The sequence below is a fragment of the Colletotrichum gloeosporioides genome (assembly GCF_011800055.1).
Source record: "Colletotrichum gloeosporioides strain Lc1 chromosome Unknown consensus_27, whole genome shotgun sequence".
NCBI classification, from domain to species: domain Eukaryota; kingdom Fungi; phylum Ascomycota; class Sordariomycetes; order Glomerellales; family Glomerellaceae; genus Colletotrichum; species Colletotrichum gloeosporioides.
In genome coordinates this window covers 1,104,447-1,120,226 of record NW_025544672.1, presented here as the reverse complement: position 1 = coordinate 1,120,226, position 15,780 = coordinate 1,104,447, and the positions used below count along the sequence as shown (strand labels likewise).

The 15,780-nt window shown below is 53.4% G+C and overlaps 5 protein-coding genes across 5 annotated transcripts; 1 reads left to right on the top strand and 4 right to left on the bottom strand.

The window, feature by feature from the left end:
* Nucleotides 1-822: 822 nt before the first annotated feature.
* Nucleotides 823-2,542, top strand: GCG54_00007705 (Heat-labile enterotoxin IIA A chain; the record flags this gene model as incomplete). The annotated part of the gene is made up of 2 exons (XM_045407683.1): nucleotides 823-1,518; nucleotides 1,574-2,542. The coding sequence occupies 2 exons, from the start codon at nucleotides 823-825 to the stop codon at nucleotides 2,540-2,542; spliced, it is 1,665 nt and encodes a 554-aa protein (XP_045267128.1).
* Nucleotides 2,543-2,849: 307 nt separating this feature from the next.
* On the bottom strand, nucleotides 2,850-4,180 carry GCG54_00007704 (uncharacterized protein; the record flags this gene model as incomplete). The annotated part of the gene is made up of 5 exons (XM_045407682.1): nucleotides 2,850-3,205; nucleotides 3,277-3,344; nucleotides 3,396-3,778; nucleotides 3,832-3,936; nucleotides 3,992-4,180. 5 exons carry the CDS (start codon nucleotides 4,178-4,180, stop codon nucleotides 2,850-2,852), a joined length of 1,101 nt encoding a protein of 366 aa, XP_045267127.1.
* Nucleotides 4,181-6,347: 2,167 nt separating this feature from the next.
* GCG54_00007703 (uncharacterized protein) lies at nucleotides 6,348-7,634 on the bottom strand (the record flags this gene model as incomplete). Its single annotated transcript, XM_045407681.1, has 1 exon — nucleotides 6,348-7,634. The coding sequence occupies one exon, from the start codon at nucleotides 7,632-7,634 to the stop codon at nucleotides 6,348-6,350; it is 1,287 nt and encodes a 428-aa protein (XP_045267126.1).
* Nucleotides 7,635-7,675: 41 nt separating this feature from the next.
* Nucleotides 7,676-12,750, bottom strand: GCG54_00007702 (Vitamin B6 transporter TPN1; the record flags this gene model as incomplete). The annotated part of the gene is made up of 8 exons (XM_045407680.1): nucleotides 7,676-7,716; nucleotides 7,969-8,851; nucleotides 9,393-9,620; nucleotides 9,677-10,038; nucleotides 11,098-11,732; nucleotides 11,793-12,197; nucleotides 12,275-12,442; nucleotides 12,503-12,750. The coding sequence occupies 8 exons, from the start codon at nucleotides 12,748-12,750 to the stop codon at nucleotides 7,676-7,678; spliced, it is 2,970 nt and encodes a 989-aa protein (XP_045267125.1).
* Nucleotides 12,751-14,466: 1,716 nt separating this feature from the next.
* GCG54_00007701 (6-phosphogluconate phosphatase) lies at nucleotides 14,467-15,299 on the bottom strand (the record flags this gene model as incomplete). Its single annotated transcript, XM_045407679.1, has 2 exons — nucleotides 14,467-15,213; nucleotides 15,291-15,299. 2 exons carry the CDS (start codon nucleotides 15,297-15,299, stop codon nucleotides 14,467-14,469), a joined length of 756 nt encoding a protein of 251 aa, XP_045267124.1.
* Between the last annotated feature and the right edge of the window lie 481 nt (nucleotides 15,300-15,780).

Genomic DNA, 15,780 nt, shown 5'->3' with positions numbered 1-15,780 from the left:
TTCTAGTATGATACGCTGTAGCCTACTAATAGCAGGTTACAGTAAAAAGTGTGAAGGAGGGAAGTTATAGAGTCACCATAGTAGGTTAGTGGATATTCTGCCTAGTGTTCATAAGAATTGCACCCCTCTTAGGACAAAGAGATGAAGAGGCTGTTGTCACACCCACCATATATAGAGGCACTAAGGCGGTGTTTAGCGTAATGCCAAGAAACTGTGCCTCGATTCTCGTACTATATACTCAAATCTGAAGATATTGACGCTTAGAAAGGCAAGTCTGGCTGCAGAGAGCTGGAAGTCCCAGCCGAATGTTGGGTTAGCATTGGCTTAGCTTGTAAGCGATAGAGTAAGTGGCCAAGACGTTTTAGTAAACATATACTCTACACTCGAGAATTATTCGAAGATTCCGGGTTCACGCGAAAGATGTCCCGCAAAGACCAGCCCGGCCATACTGATATGTTTGACATCATCAAAAGTTCAAGGCCAAGACATCGCGATAATTCATGTTTACGTAGAACTCCACAGAGGCCATGGACCATGGTTCACGAACTCCGAGCTATTCACCTATTCACTAAGTTTTCTTCAGCAGTGCACGTATGTCAGATCTCCACTACCGCCAACAGCACCGACAAGATTGCGATCTCGGATGGTCGGAGATGCTGTCGTTCCTAGCTTTCGTCCACATCTATAAAGGCGATTACCATTCTCCTCTAAATCAGCTACATTATACCAACGAAATCATCCCATTTCTTCACACTCCTTCTACGGTGACCTCTGGGTACCATCCATTCTTTACTACCTCAGATTCTTTGAAAGTCATTCAGGATGTTCAAAAACCAGCCACTCATTCAATTCTTTTTTCTCGTGACCAATCTTTGGTCTCTTATTTGCGCCGGAGCTCCTACATCACTCGTCTATGTGTATCGCGGGGACTCCAGATCACCCGCCGAGATCCAGAAAGCGGGTGGCTTTCTCCCCAAGGGTCAAATCGCGTTTGGTGCCATCGCTCCGGATACCAGTCTCCTCAATCACGCAAAAGCCGTTGTAGACGGTAGCGCTCGTGATGATTATGGCTACGCCTTTACCTCATCCTCTCTCGATGTTGCCGAACGCTTCATCACCATGATGCCTGCCGGCTATGTTTACAAGATCCACGTTACCGCCAACATGATTGACAGCATAGGCACCTTGGGCAAGCATAACCCCTTGGACGACGAGCGTGAATACACTGCTCTGGGCGGTATCAAGTTCGAGCAGATCGTGTCTTGGAGGGCCTACGAGAACGGCAAGTCTGGCGAGGATGAGCTCAATAAGGAGTTCAACGAGAAGGTATACAGTGCCGCCGTCGCTGGAGGTGTGCAGTTTCAGCTTCCAGGCTTTTTCGAGAACACCAGATTCTGTGAGGAACAGCCTGGGAAGAGTGGTCTTCTTTCCAAGCGCCGTTTCGGCTTCGGTCTCGGATCTCTCAAGTCTGGTTTTGGAGCCCTCAGGAGCATCAAGGGAGTCAAGTCCATTTCCAACGTATGACCTCACTTTTATTCTCACTGGTCGAGTGTATGCTGACATCTTTTGATAGGTCTTCAAGTCCAACCCGTTCAAGAAGGGTCCAAAGACATCTTCCTTCGGCTCAGCTCCTCAGTCTCCGGTCAAGTCAGGTCCGGGAAGAAAGATGCCTGACCTCGATTCTACGCCGGCTCCTCCTATTAACCAGGGCCTTCCTGCCGACAAGAGTCCTATGGACAACAGCCCAGCGGTGAAGACTCCTGTTGTCGACAAGACTCCTGACAACGTTCCTGGGGACAAGACCCCTGTTGACAAGACACCTGTCGACAAGACTCCGTCTCAGGCAGCTCCCAGCATCAAGCCCGATGTCGATGGAACTCCTGGACAGCAGCCCGGTGGCACGCGACAGGGTCCTGATGACCAAGTTCCTACCGATGCAACCAGTGGACGCCTGGGAGGAGTCGGAGGATCAGGAATGCCTATCGCCATCAACCCTTTCCCGGCAGCTGGATTCCCCATGTCACCATTCCCAATGACTCCATTCCCCTCTACCACCGGTACGGACACCACGATGAACACCCCGGTTGACAGCACGCCTGTTGATGGAACCACCACCGATGGCACCTCTACCGATGGTACACTCGCTGACGGCACTTCTGCTGACGGCACCTCCACTGATGGCACGACGGTCGATGGCAAAACTCCGGTTGATAGCACGCCGTCTACTACCTCTACTACACCTCTCGACGGAACTCCAGTTGAGGACACACCTGTGCAGGAGTCGCCTGCTCATGATGTTCCCACGCAAAAGGCTCCGCTTACCGACACACCTGTCAAAGATACTCTCACTAAGGATGCTCCCACCAACGACGTCAAGGACACGCCAGGGAAGGAGACACCCGCAAAAGAAACACCTGGAAAGAACACTCCTGTCCTGGATACTCCTGTGAACCAGCTCCAAGCTCGTCAGGCTCAAACTTGCGCCAGCCCCAAGTCCGCCTACGAGATTGCGAAGGCCTACTTGGCGAGTGTGAACATGTGATTGGGCACAGTCGCAAAGTCGTAGGCTTCTTGGATGATTTAGGGATAGACGAATGGTGTAAACGATAACGCTGCGGGTGCAAAGACTTGGAACGTGTAATTTCGTTGCGATGGACCTTTTTTTATTTGTACAGAATTTGCCACGGTACCCATATACATAGATTATAGATTGGGATAGACAAATTATGTTTACACTACTACTAGGCTAGTACTTCTTCACGCTTGTTCATGTGGCGCAATGAGACACCTTTTGGCTGTTTGTCTGTCACGCTGTTGTCCTCTAGACAACGACTTTCGTGCATGAAACATTATCTATGTCTTTTGTGGTTGTCCATCTCAATCTGAACAGAAACCTCTTGCGTCTTCATGATGATGTGCTTCTGGCTATTGTCATCATCGTCCAGCTGTACCCAGTTGTCTCGGTTACCAGTCTGACAGTTGGACACCGTCATCGCCCGTCCACTAAGGTTGTTCAACTTAACTCCATTGCTTCCTTGGTATCCAGAGTCTCCATGCAAGGGGTTTGAACCGGTGTTGTTATACGAGCCCTTCGAAGACTTGTCAAGCCAGAACTTGAGGAGTCGTCGAAGGGATGGCAATGAGCCTGCGATGATGCCGATACCGCATTCGAAGATTGACCATAGGACGATGTTGGCAATGTTATCTGTAAGAATATAGTCGATTAGTCTTCTGTTGTCTAAGACCTTCTGCCAAAAGATATGGTTAGGTACTCACGCAAATAATCTTCGACCACATTGTAGTACTGCAGGTATGGCAGACGGATGATGGTGGCAGCGCTTGCACTGTACTATTATTAGCAAGCAGTTGAATGTCAATGAGCTTCCAAAACATACATGGCTCCCAGCGCGAGTACGGCACACACAGAAGCCTTCACTCTCGGCTTCATCTGTAGTCCACACACAACCACAGTCGGGACAACGGCGCAGGTCCAGTCAGTGATGATCGCCATCACCGAAATCAGATAACTGATGCTGGTTATGATATTGGTCGGTGCGCAAGACCCGTCCAGAGACTTGTCCCAAGTGTAGCTGACGGGCCTGCAAACGGCGACAACGGCGATGAAGCCAATAGTGGTGCTGAGGATCGATGCGATCATGGCAGTCCAGAGAATGACTCGGTATCTCTTTCTGTTTGTGATCCGGAAGACGGTGAAGCAGATGCTGGCTTTGATGAAAGGGAGGCTCCAGGCGTAGGTGATTTGGAAGAAGACTAGCCACTGCGGACGGTCAACATTGGTTTGAGGAGAGTGACAAAGTGAGGGATGTTCACCTTGATGCCTGCTACAGAATTCCATTCTTCAAGACGCGCATCTTTCGTTCCCATGCCTGCATATACAGCTATGGAAGTGAAGGTACAGCATGCCAGGAAAATGCCCTCTGAATGTTAGATCGTTGCCATGGACTTAATCGGTCACCAGTGCTAAACTTACCAAGCCAGCTATCATCAAATAGTCGTCAAGCCCAAGGGCACCTGTGTTCTGACGAGCCCAAACACGAAGGACGACCACGATCAGGGAGATGGCACCAAGGCAAATGGTCACACCCAGCGTGGCCACGCCAATTGGATCCGGCTGGGTGATCCAGTTCACCTGCATCTCGTCGAACGGTTTTGCAGCCATTATGACTCAAGATCCGATGCCAGAGGTGTGAAGAATGAATGACGAGAAACGAAGGAAAGACCAGCTACTACGAAAATCGTTGATATCCCTTCATGAGGGCCATCTGTGATTTTACCTGAGACCTGGAAAGGGGCAAATCACGAAGTAACATCATCGCGAGCTTTGCGTTTGAGGTGGGTAGATGCGATCGACAAACAGCCATCCCAGAGTTCCAATGCCAATAGCCTTCTGTTGGAACCTGCTGCCAACGACAACCCGAGACCTCCATACTGGATATCCCAGTTGTCATTTCGCTATTTCATGCTCCATGGCACCGAATCCTTGTAGCCCAGGGAACGCGCAACATTACCAGCCACAACAAGTAGAGATCCACAGTCGTCTTCACCGATGTTTCTCAAAGATGCTAAGGCTAAGAGTTGAGGTATCTTGATCCATGTTCCAACAGAAGTCTCAGGGAGAAGAGTCCCGCTTTGATGGTTACTGTATGAGGTTATCATGGCTTCCAACAGTCGTTCAAATCCCGAGGCCCTGGGAAATTGAGAGTCCATCCATCATCTTGCCTCTTCGGAACACGGACGGGGGCGACAACAAGGAGAACAGGGTGCTGCTGCAACGGTTACTTGGAGTTGAGATCCCACGATCTGCGAGCCACTTTCGTCTTGTGGTATTCGCGGTGGGGACCCAAGAGGTCATTGGTAGTGGATGGATCAAACTGAAGGGATACCAGCCGACAGGATTGTTCTTCCCAGGACAGTCCAACCAGCATACACCGTTGGAATACCCTAGCATATGCTTTACCCCTGTTTGATCCTGATGGATGAGCGGAGCTTCCGAGGCGGAAGGCCTCCCGGTAAGAACTCTGTTCAAGAAAATCTGTCTAGGCATGTCTCGGTTGCGGCTCTGTTGGAAGTCAACTTCCACTTCCCTGCACATGCCCCCACGACTCAAGGGTGCGGTTGGCGTTGGGTTGCCACCGAGGCCGTGCAACGTCGACGTGGAAGCGAGGACATGAAGTGGAGAGAGGTTCCGACCGAGCAAACATCTACCCCTGTTCCAACAGGAACGCGCTCATTTGCATCCTTGAATAGCTTGGGCCCTTGCATTGAGAGAGGCAACGGTTCTGCAGGGCAAAGACAGCACATCGAGGAGCAGCAGGCAGCTATGTGGCACAAACTGAGATGAAGAAATTCCTCAGCGGCAGTTGAACCGCCCATTTGGTAAACATCTTGTGTAACCTTACTAGTTAAAAAGTCGTACTGCTTTTTCTGTTGAGTCGGATGAAGTTATTCTGCTTTCGTCTTTTGAGTTGCAGTACCAAAGCCTGGTCAAAGTTCTAGCCTACTGTACTGGCAAGTGCAGTTTGCCCATGTTGTTCTTATTGTGGATTGTGTAGTGGGTTGTGCCCAAAAATGCTCTCCTGTTGGACTTCTGTCTGAGAAAAGAGCGTAGCATCGTGAACCAGCATGCGCGCCCCGTATCTGTGCCTCCTCGGTTGTGATGGAGCGGGCCCGCCCGTACAGCGCCGATCTGCCATCGACACAGTCGCTCCGACTCTTTTCAGAAAGAATACCGATGCAAGAATGACCAACAACCCTCCCGCGTCCCAGAAGAGTAAACGCCTGGCCGATCAGCCCGGGTGCGTGTCCAGTGTGACGAGTAATAATATGAAACTCGGCTATTGGGCGACAAGATTGCCCTGCAGATGAGATGACTTTCTGACGAGATGTCGTTGGTTCAGACGCAGGCGGGGTGCGGAGGTCGAAGCCGACTCCGAATCCTGTTGGAACCCTTTTGACGGGTTATCCACAATTATCCCGCCAGGGATCGCGCGCGGACGTCTTCCCCGAGGGCTGGGGTGACCGGGGACCTGGTTGAGGGCTCCATTTCTTCAGCGAGGGGTGGTTGAGCGGGCGGCTGCCGGGAGACAGATGGGATAACTCGGGGAGGAAAGGAGCGAAGGATTTCGTGTGCCGGGCTCTTCATTACGTCTAGACGTTGCGGGATGCAGATGCTGGACTGACAGGTCGAAGAAGAGGAATCAGTTGGGGAAAGATCGGCCCAAGTTCAACGGTGCTCGTACGGCCATGGATTATTCACAGCTGCGTTAATTCCGCTTCGATACTGCCAAGCTCTAGTGTACAAGTGCAATTACCCATCCGCCGCGCAATCATGCCTCGTGAGGCGCACGCACCGTGCCAACACAATTATCCTTGCGCGTGACGAAGATGCCCTCGCGAACCTCGCCCTCCAATCCACCGAGGGCGCCCGTCGTGTAGAAGCCGAGCATGCGCTTGATCCTGTCGGACAGCTTGGCCTCGACATCCTTACGCAGAGACAGGAAGTTGTTCTCCTGCTGGCGGATGAAGGACCGCATGAAGAACATGAGAATGACGGGGCGCTCGCCGGCCTCCTCCCGGTTGGGGCCCGTGGCGTGCCACAGACGGCTGTCGAACACCAGCGCGGTACCTGCCGGGCCCTCTGCGGCGACGGTGCCGTCGACGGTGAAGAGGTCATCGGGCGCAATCTGGCCGAGGTGAGAGGCAGGGAAGACTCGGGTGCCGCCGTTCTTCTCTGTGATATCCTCAAAGTACCACATGATGTTCAGGCCGAAAGCCATGTCGCGGACGGGCGGCTGGATGGCGACCTGGTCGGTGTGCAGCTGCATCGGCACGTTCCCCGGACGCGCAATGTTGGCGCTGTAGCTGTGGATGAGCGCGTGCTCGCCCAGGAACCAGGGAACGATCTCGTCAATCAGGGGGTGGTTGAGCAGGTCGAGGAACTCCTCGCCCTTGTTGACGAGGGTCCAGATGCGCTGGTTGGGGGCATTCGGTCCGCCGTCCGCCGCGGAGACGCCCGCCTTGCGCTCGCCGGCCGCCTGCTCCTGCGTCGCCTTCTTCAGGATAGCAACCTGCTCGGGCGTGAGCGCGTTCTTGACGAGGCCGTAGCCGAACTCCTTGACGTCGCGCTTGACCTGCTCGATGTCCTCGGTGGGCTCGGGCAGGCGTGCGAAGGCGCCGGGGACGACCTTCTTGGGCGGGACGGGCGGGTTGGGGGTGAGGAGGTCGGCGAACTTGATGGCGACGGGGACGTTGCCCTTGGGCATGGCGGCCTCGTGGAAGAAGGCGTCCTTGAAGAGGCCGTAGCGGGGCTCGAGCTTGCCCTCGTAGAACTGGGCGATGTACTCGGGCTTGATGGTGATCCTGGTGTCGGGCTCGTCGGGGCAGGCGTTGAGGAGCCTGGCCTCGGGCCCGCGGGCGTCGAGGAAGACCGGGGCGCGGTCGCCGAAGGTGAGGGAGACGAGGGCGTTGAGCTGGGAGAGGAGGGGCAGCTTCTCGGTGATGACCTCGTGGGCGCGGGCGACGTCGGCCTCGACCTTTTGGGTGAGGTTGCTGTAGGACTGCTTGCTGAAGTCCAGCCCGGGGGTGAAGGTCTTTCCTGGTGCGACGCCGGCCATGGTGATGTTGTATAAGCCAAAGATGAACGGAATTTGGGGTATCAATATGAATCAGATAGTTGAGATGAGTGAGAGACGAGCGCTGGCGATGAGAGAGCGAGGAGCAAAAGGCCGGCGTCAGCGGTCTGATTATGTATGTCGACAATAGCCCAACTCATGCTGATTGCCATTGGATGAGGTCGAGCCCGCGCCATTGCCGCTCGCAACTCTCATTTACCAGGCTCTCGAGGTTGAGCTGCGAGGAGACCCTGCAGTGAGACGGCCCCGGCAGCAGCTCCAACGGCCGGTGGGGTCGTACGAGTGAGGGGTGTTGCAGCATCCTGCACATCCTCACTTGTTGCTTTGGTCGTCGTTGGCTCAACGGTGTTTGCGCGCTGCTCCTCTGCGGTCCGGGGTGCGGATGAGGTTTCATTGCTCGCGGAGTCGACCCCGGCAGCCGGAGACGTGCTGCTGGGCCGCAGCTCCTCGCGTTGGTCATCCTCGCGTCTGGACGGGTTCTCCGCGCCGGCGGTGGGTCTCTGGGCCTGCTCGGCTACCGTTGCATTCGACGGGCGGGCGTCTGGGAGCGCTGTTCGAGGCGACAGGATGCTCATGGTTGGCGATTTTGGTGGCTCCGTCGAGCCGGGTTGTGTTGGAGGTTGCTGAGTGGTGGTATACGGACCAGGCTGGATCGATGACGGGTCGGGTCTGTTTGCTGGCTCCTCAGTCTGATGAGTCTGACTCTGAGTTGATGACTCGGCTTGAGGCGACATCTGTTCGCCCTCTGATTGAGATTGAGGCAGTGGTGGTGGTGCATCTGGTTGGTTTCGGTCAACGAGCTGGCCCGAAGCATCGCGCTTGCGACGCGTCCTCCGACCCTTGAGAGACGGGTCGAAGATGGTATCCTTGTTCTTGTACCAGTTGTGGATTGAGCCGTACGGAATCTTGAACCACTCAGACGCCTCGTCCAGCGTTGGCCGCCGATACTCGCCTTCAAGACGCTCTTCGCCGCCGCGCAGGCGGATGGGCTGACCGGGGCGGTTCTTGACGCGGTGATGCTCCAAGAACATCAAGACCTCCCGCTTCTTCTCGATGGTGTATCTACGCTCATGTCGCAGGACCGGTTTGGGAGCAACATAGGGCTTAGGCTTGGGTTTTGGGCCTCGCTTTTTCTTCACTGGTGGTCCTTCCTCGCCGGCCGGCTGGCTGGGTGGAGGGGGAACATGGACGACGGGCGGCTGTTGTGAGTTCATGATGTTTGGTGAGTGAAGACTCGCAAGGATAACCCTCTGCAGAATTATTGTGGTGAAAATGAAAAGGGATGGCACAGAGCTTCACCGCCTGCTTAAACAGGTTATTTTGCCGGGTTTCGCAATTTGGCGAATTTTTCCGGTGTGTGACCCAGCGAAATTATCTTCCGTCTTCCGTCAGTGTTTACCGGAATTCACTGTGGGGTTTGAGCAAGGGTCGAATTCAAGCGCACAAACAGAAAGAGCTATGCAGCTTTGAACAGGGCACTCCTAAAAATGCATTCAACAAAGACTGGCTTCCCGTGGTTAATTAGAGATAAGTAAGTGGCCAGTTTGAGTAAGACCATTCCCTGAACCAGTTTGAGGGCATCGCCGTCTTGGGTCATTCGGGGTTGCGAATCCACAGGTGGTGTTTTTATCCACCATTTTCAACTTCCAATCCTTGCTCGTGTTTCTAAGCTCGTTTCTCCTGGCTGTGGACCTGATAATACATGGCCGAAGCACTCCTCTCAGCCAGCAAATCCTTCACGTACTTGATCAGCAAGGTTCCGACTTGTCGTGCAATGAATTGATCGCCTTGGTCATTTGGGTGAACACCGTCTCTGTTCATCGAGTCGGTGTACCCAGCCTTGGTCGAGCAGTCGGCGATCATGACCGGGGACTCAGTCGAATTCTGCTGCGCTGCCCAGCCCGGAATTTGTTGGTTCAGCGTGGTGATGCCACCACCGTTGAAGGACAGCGGAATTAGGAGGTCGACCTAGCCATGTGTCAGTGAGCGAGCTGTGGTCAAGTTCCAGATGATCTGAGACTCACAAGAATTTTCATGCGTGGGTTCGACGCCCTCATGAGTCCTACCATCTTCGTGTACGACGCGATGATGTCGTTAGTGGTCCGGCCTTGAGCGACATCATTGGTACCCAGCATATACTGCACAATGTCAGGTTTGCTGCTGGCCAGCCACCCTTGAAGGTACTGATTCGCGATGTTGATCGACAGCCAGCCCGAGTGGCCCTCATGGTGAAGGTCGAAGGAGCCCGACTGAGCCCGGCAGTTTTGCGGGTTGTTCGTCATGGAGCCCACGAACTGCACTTTGTCGGCGAGGTTCTCCTTCACGAGCATGTCCCAGACATATGCCCGCCAGCAGGTGATCTCAGTGATTGAATCGCCCAGCGGCACTTTGCAAATGTTAGATTGGCACTGTGATGGATGCAGACTTGCGATGTTGCTCACTGATTTTGATTTTCTGCGCAGCTGCGGCTGCCGCCAGGGCAATCACTGACATCAACTTGAAGGGAAGCATTTTGACGCGTTGTCTTTCAGAGATTCGCAATGGTGAGGGCAACAATGTGATCAAGGATGGCCTAGAGCGCTATGTGAACGCATTTGATCGAAGTCATCACCGAAGTTATATACGTTGACGGGCAAACCGAACTCCAGCCCAACCCCGCTAATCCATTTTCTTAGATGGCGTTGATTTAGGCAGTATGTGCGCATGTTTCCCTGGATACGAACAGCTCGCGCTTTGTTCTAAGCCGGGTAAATATGGAACTTGGACCCCCGAATCCCTTCAATACCACACTAAAAGAACAAAGAGCTTGGCTGTGATACCTGAATGAGCCTACTAATCAATTTGACCATACCTTACATCTCCGCTCGTCCGTTGTTACACCAATATGCGGTTTCCAATGTTCCAAAAGTGACAGTATGTGATCGCGATTTAATAAACCTCCGGCACCCTGCCGAATACAAGCAAAAGTCCATGAAGATGTTCATCTTTTGGCCTCGTATAGCGGGACTTATTTGATGCTACTCTGGTTATGAAGTTGATTTCACCCCTACTTCTGAGTTTACCATTACTACAACGGTTGAACGGGAAATTGCTGAGCTCCTCAAGGAAGCCACGTTTTCAGGATGAGATCAAGATTCACGGCGCTCTAATTTCGATTGTTCCTCAAGAAAATGATGTTCAAGCATTAATATTCTTTCTAATCATGCCTGGTACTGGGTATCAACAATATTCAGTCACACTGTTTCCCAAATTTCCCCATCCATCCACAGTTTAACCCCTACTTTTGACATTGCCTTGTGTCGTCAGGATATACTCCTGATCCAATCCTGTACTGTAATTCAAATCGTTTTAGTGTTTTAGCGTCCATTTTCCAGTTGCATGACCAGTCTTCATCGTCCGGTAAACCGCCTCTCAGCATACCGCAACGGTACATACAGCAGCGCACTCAGGAAAAACGCAACCTCAAACCCAATGTCGCCCGTCGTCACCGCAATAGGTCCCGTAAACCATACCTGCGAGATACACGGCACGACCAACCCAAAGCTCAGAACCGCCGACGCAATCGCCGCCGCGCCCCAGGGCAACCTCGCCGGCACATCCCAAATCTCCGCATCGTACGCCTTCGCGTTAGCCTTCCTGAACACAAAGTGCTCCGTAACAACGATGCCCACGAACGAGGCGGACCAGTACCCGATGAGCGCGATGAAGTTCTCCAGACTCAGGAAGAAGTCGCCGGCGGCCTTGATGGCGATGGGGATGATGATGGCGGTTACAATGATGGAGAAGATGTAGCGGGGGATGCGGAAGGCCGGGATGAGGGTCTGGAAGTTCAGGGTGATGGCGTACATGGTGCCGGAGATGTTGGCGAGGAGCGTGAAGGCGAGCACGACGAGGATGAACTTGCCGAAGCCGCCGGCGGGCGCGAGCATGGCGCCGAGGACGCCGCCGACGAGGGTGTTGTCGAAGCCGGTCTGCCAGGCGGGGATGTTGCCCATGGCGCCGCCGATGGCCGCGCCCAGGGTCATGAGGAGGATGGTGGGCACGACGAGGCCGAGGAAGCTGTAGGCGAAGATGCGGTGGCTGGTGCGGCTCAGTAAAGGCTGTTCATGGAAATAGGTTATGAGGATAATGGCGACTTACGATGAGAGACGTGGCGTGGGGTCGAAATACGTCGTCAAGTCTGATGCAATGCAGGCCCAAGGGATCATATATGATGCAATGACACCACCGAAGCTGAGAACCCCAGCCGCAGTTGCAGGCTCCGGGGTCGCCTGGGCCTTCAGCTGGTTTCCACCGCAGCCCACAGCGATGATGATGGCGACCAAAGCTGGCATCCATGCGTAGCCCTCATAGAAGTGCAGCACGTTGAAGCCGCAGAAAGAGATCAAGAGGGCGGCGACGCCGATGAGAACGATGCCAACGGCGGTCGACAGGTCGCCCTCGGACACCGCAGAGAGGCATTGGCCCCCGATGACGCAGATGATGACACAGAAACCCGTGAGAGTAGCCAGGTTGAGAATGACAGGAACAGACACAAGATAGTAACTAAGGATTATTCATTAGCTCACCGACCGGGATTAAAATCATGATCTCACGATTCGCAAGTTAGGCTGGGAACTCACCCAAAGCTGAAGCGCGCCTGAATCATCTGGCGCATACCAGTCTTCGGACCCAGAGTCGACAGGTACGCCGGTGCGAGCGTCGAGAGCAAGTTGAAGAAGAGAATGACCAGTGCCGAGTCTCGGAGGCTGAGGCCGAAAGACACCGGACCCAGCATACCGAACGTAATTCTGCCAAGAAAGTAAGCAAAAATGCACCAGAAACTCCTCTCTCAAGTGTTTTCCGCTCACGCCAGGATATTGGTATTGATCGAGCACCAAATCGTAAAGGCATTGAAGTACTTCGTCGCGGTCCGGGCCTCGATCGGAATCGGCTCGATGCCGCCCTCCTCGACCCGCCCGGCCGTCAACACCGTGCGGAGAAAGCCTTTGGCCTTATGTCCGGCCGCCGCCGGGGGCTGCTCAGCGCCGGAGACCTCTGTCGCCTGCTTGTCATCATGCGCCGGCTGGGCGTGCTGCGTCTCCAAGTCGTTCGCCATGTTGTTCGTTGGACCCGAAAATCTCAAGTCAGCGCAACAACACCAAAAATAAAGAACGAACAGGTCGGGCAATGTTCTCCGCGGGCAACCTTGAGGACGCAGAAAAAGAGGCGAACAAGGTTGACTCAAACTGGATCCCCCGAGAGTCAGAGAGATGGCAAAAAATTTGCTCCGACCGGGTGAACCCGCAAGTGTGCTGTGTGTTTACATAATTCTCCTCATTTATCGACAAGCCTAGATGCGACTCTGGTTAGTCACTCTTTGCGCTAATGAACATCTTTTGTTGCGGGAATTTTAGCGCGTTGGATTGGGCGATCTTTAGTGGTTTACGGGGTCCCGTTTGCTCTCGCTTGCGGCGATAAGCAGGGTGCGTGGACAAAGAAGCTTTAATTGCACGATGGAACGCCAGAAAAGTCAATTACCATCATTTGTTTTGCGTGGCAAATGCTTGGCCTTTGAGAGCTCCAGAATGAGAGTCTTATCAGTAGAATCCCATGGAAAATTTGTGTCAGCGCGGAACTCTCTGATTAAGATGATGTTTATTAGGAGTGAGTGATGTTGTTTGAAAACACGTGCTGATCCTCTTCTTTCCTCTCCATCTGGATATCTGCTTTGCGATTCTCTCACAGCGTTGTGGTATCATGGATAGGCATCGCCTTACGTGCCTGTGTGGTCTGTCAGTAACACTCTTGTTTCAAAGTGCGAAGGGTCATCGTACATGCGCTTTTGCAGCACTTCGCCACCTCGATTCCCTTGGTGCCAGTGGTGATGCACTCTGTCTGACAAGGAAGCTCTTCGGATGATTGACAGGTGAAGCTGGAGGTAAAGCCTTGCGCGACCGCTGAAGAATTTGATTCGCACAAACTGGCAGTGGCCTTCTTGCAGCGAGCCGTAGCGCCAAGAGCCATCGAGACGAGAACGAGTATCTCAGGCACTTTCATGATGACGAGTTGATGACTGAGGGGTTTCCGCAGATTCAATCTTCCAGATGAGTGGTTGCAATTATATCCAACATGCAACTCAAAACTTAAAACTTTGTTGTGTAGATAGAGAACTACTGAAGCATTGAAGGATCGTTCAGCCTATTTATGTTGCCTCAGTCGTTGTTTCATGAACCCGATGCCAAGACCAGTATTTGGAGTTGAAGTTGAGACAATAACTTGCCGTATGTTTCTAAACAAATTCAAGGATGCTGTGAGTTAATGATCCAGCAAGTAAGGCAACGGAGGCCGCGCTTTAGCCTCACCTCTTGCGAGTGCTGGGCAACTGATGTGAGAGGCAATCAATTAACTCAGGCCTCCATGAGACAGAGACATTTTTTCTGCATTTCCACGAGAATGCGGTCACTCAAGCATCGTTGATGGCTATTTTTATCAGTGGCTCTTGCGCTGCTGTCGTGTGTCATGCGCTCAAAACCTGTGAACCAGGACATGGTCATCAGATGACACACATTCAACGCGATTCGTCTGACCAATATGCAATTTTCCTACCATACCTTTTTGTCACAGTCGAGAATAAATTGTGAGACCAACGTGAGAGCACTGGTATGGATGCACTAATGTGTCGGGATCAATCGCCCGAATTGCAGCCTTTCTATTCGCCCCAAGATCTATGTCTATGTCATTTGCCAAATACGTAGGAAATCCGCCGGTTGCTGGTGTTCAACCTCTTGTTTTCATCACTCATTCAAGCCTCAAAAATAGTCAAATGGGGTATCTATGAGCTCTCGAACTTGTTCAAGATGCTCTCAAAGTCCTTCCAGTCGTGCATAACCTCGAACGCGCCGAGCTCCTCGGAGAACAGCTTGACGTGGGCAGCGACCTTCTCCTCGGCGTTCTCCTCGTCGTAGTAGGGGCCGACGTAGCCCAGCAGGGGGATGCCGGCGTTCTTCGCCGCGGTCGCGCCGCTCCTGCTGTCCTCGATGGCGATGCACTCGCTGGGCTCGAAGCCGAGCACCTTGCAGGCGTGGAGGTAGATGGCGGGGTTGGGCTTGGAGGTCGGGGGGTCGATGCTGCTGGCGGCGGAGAAGATGCCCTCGTTGGGCTTGCCGAAGTACTGGTCGATCTTGATGGTCTCGACGGAGGCGACGACGCGGGGCATGGCGGACGAAGAGACGATGGCCTTGGCGTACTTGCCCTCCTTGTGGATCTTGTCGAGGACGGGGACGACGTTCTTGCAGGGCGCGGCCTGCTTGCGCAGGTACGAGATGGTGAGCTCGAGCTCGCGGGCGGTGTAGGTGTCGAGCTCGTCGGCGGGCATGGTGAAGTTGTGCACCTCGAAGAGGCCGGCCATCATGCTGGGGAAGTTGCGGCCGACGTACTTGTGCATAAGCTCGACGCCCTGGTAGCGCTTCTCGATGCCGTACTTCTCGAGGATCTCGTTGGCGAGCTGGGCGCAGGCGGTGAAGGCCGAGATCTCGGACAACACGAGCGTGTTGTCGCAGTCGAAGAGGATGCACTTGACCTGTGGTTCAGGTGGTAAGCATCATGGTCATTGTAGGATGTCAACGGAGCTCCGGAATGGGCTCCGATGATACTCACCTGAGGCATTTTGGCGGTTGAATGGCTGAAGACTGTGAGATCTGTAGAAAAAGTTGCTGGTAAGGAGAAGAGAAAGAAAAAAAGATCACAGAGCTGCGAGCTGTTGATTGTCAATGGCAGATTTGTAGTGATCAGCGGCCTGTGACAAGGTGGGGTGGGAATCAACAGGAACCATGCGAATGGAGGGGCAATGGAGGGGCAAGTGGGTTCCAAAAAAAGAGCGCAGGCAGGTTTCAAGCAGACTGCATTTCATTGATCACCATTCAGATGGATGGACGAGTCAAGGTTCTTCAGGAAGGTCAATGTTGTGCCTGATTGGTACATATGGTCATAGCCATCGTCTCCGAGCGGAAAGCATCTTTCTCTTTCTCTCTGTGTCTCCTCAACCATCGAGTAGATCTTAGGGGGAGGATCTGGAGTACGCGCCGTTGCGATCAACGCTGTACCTCTTCAGATACCCGTCCAGGGACCACGTTGAGGGACGAGATAA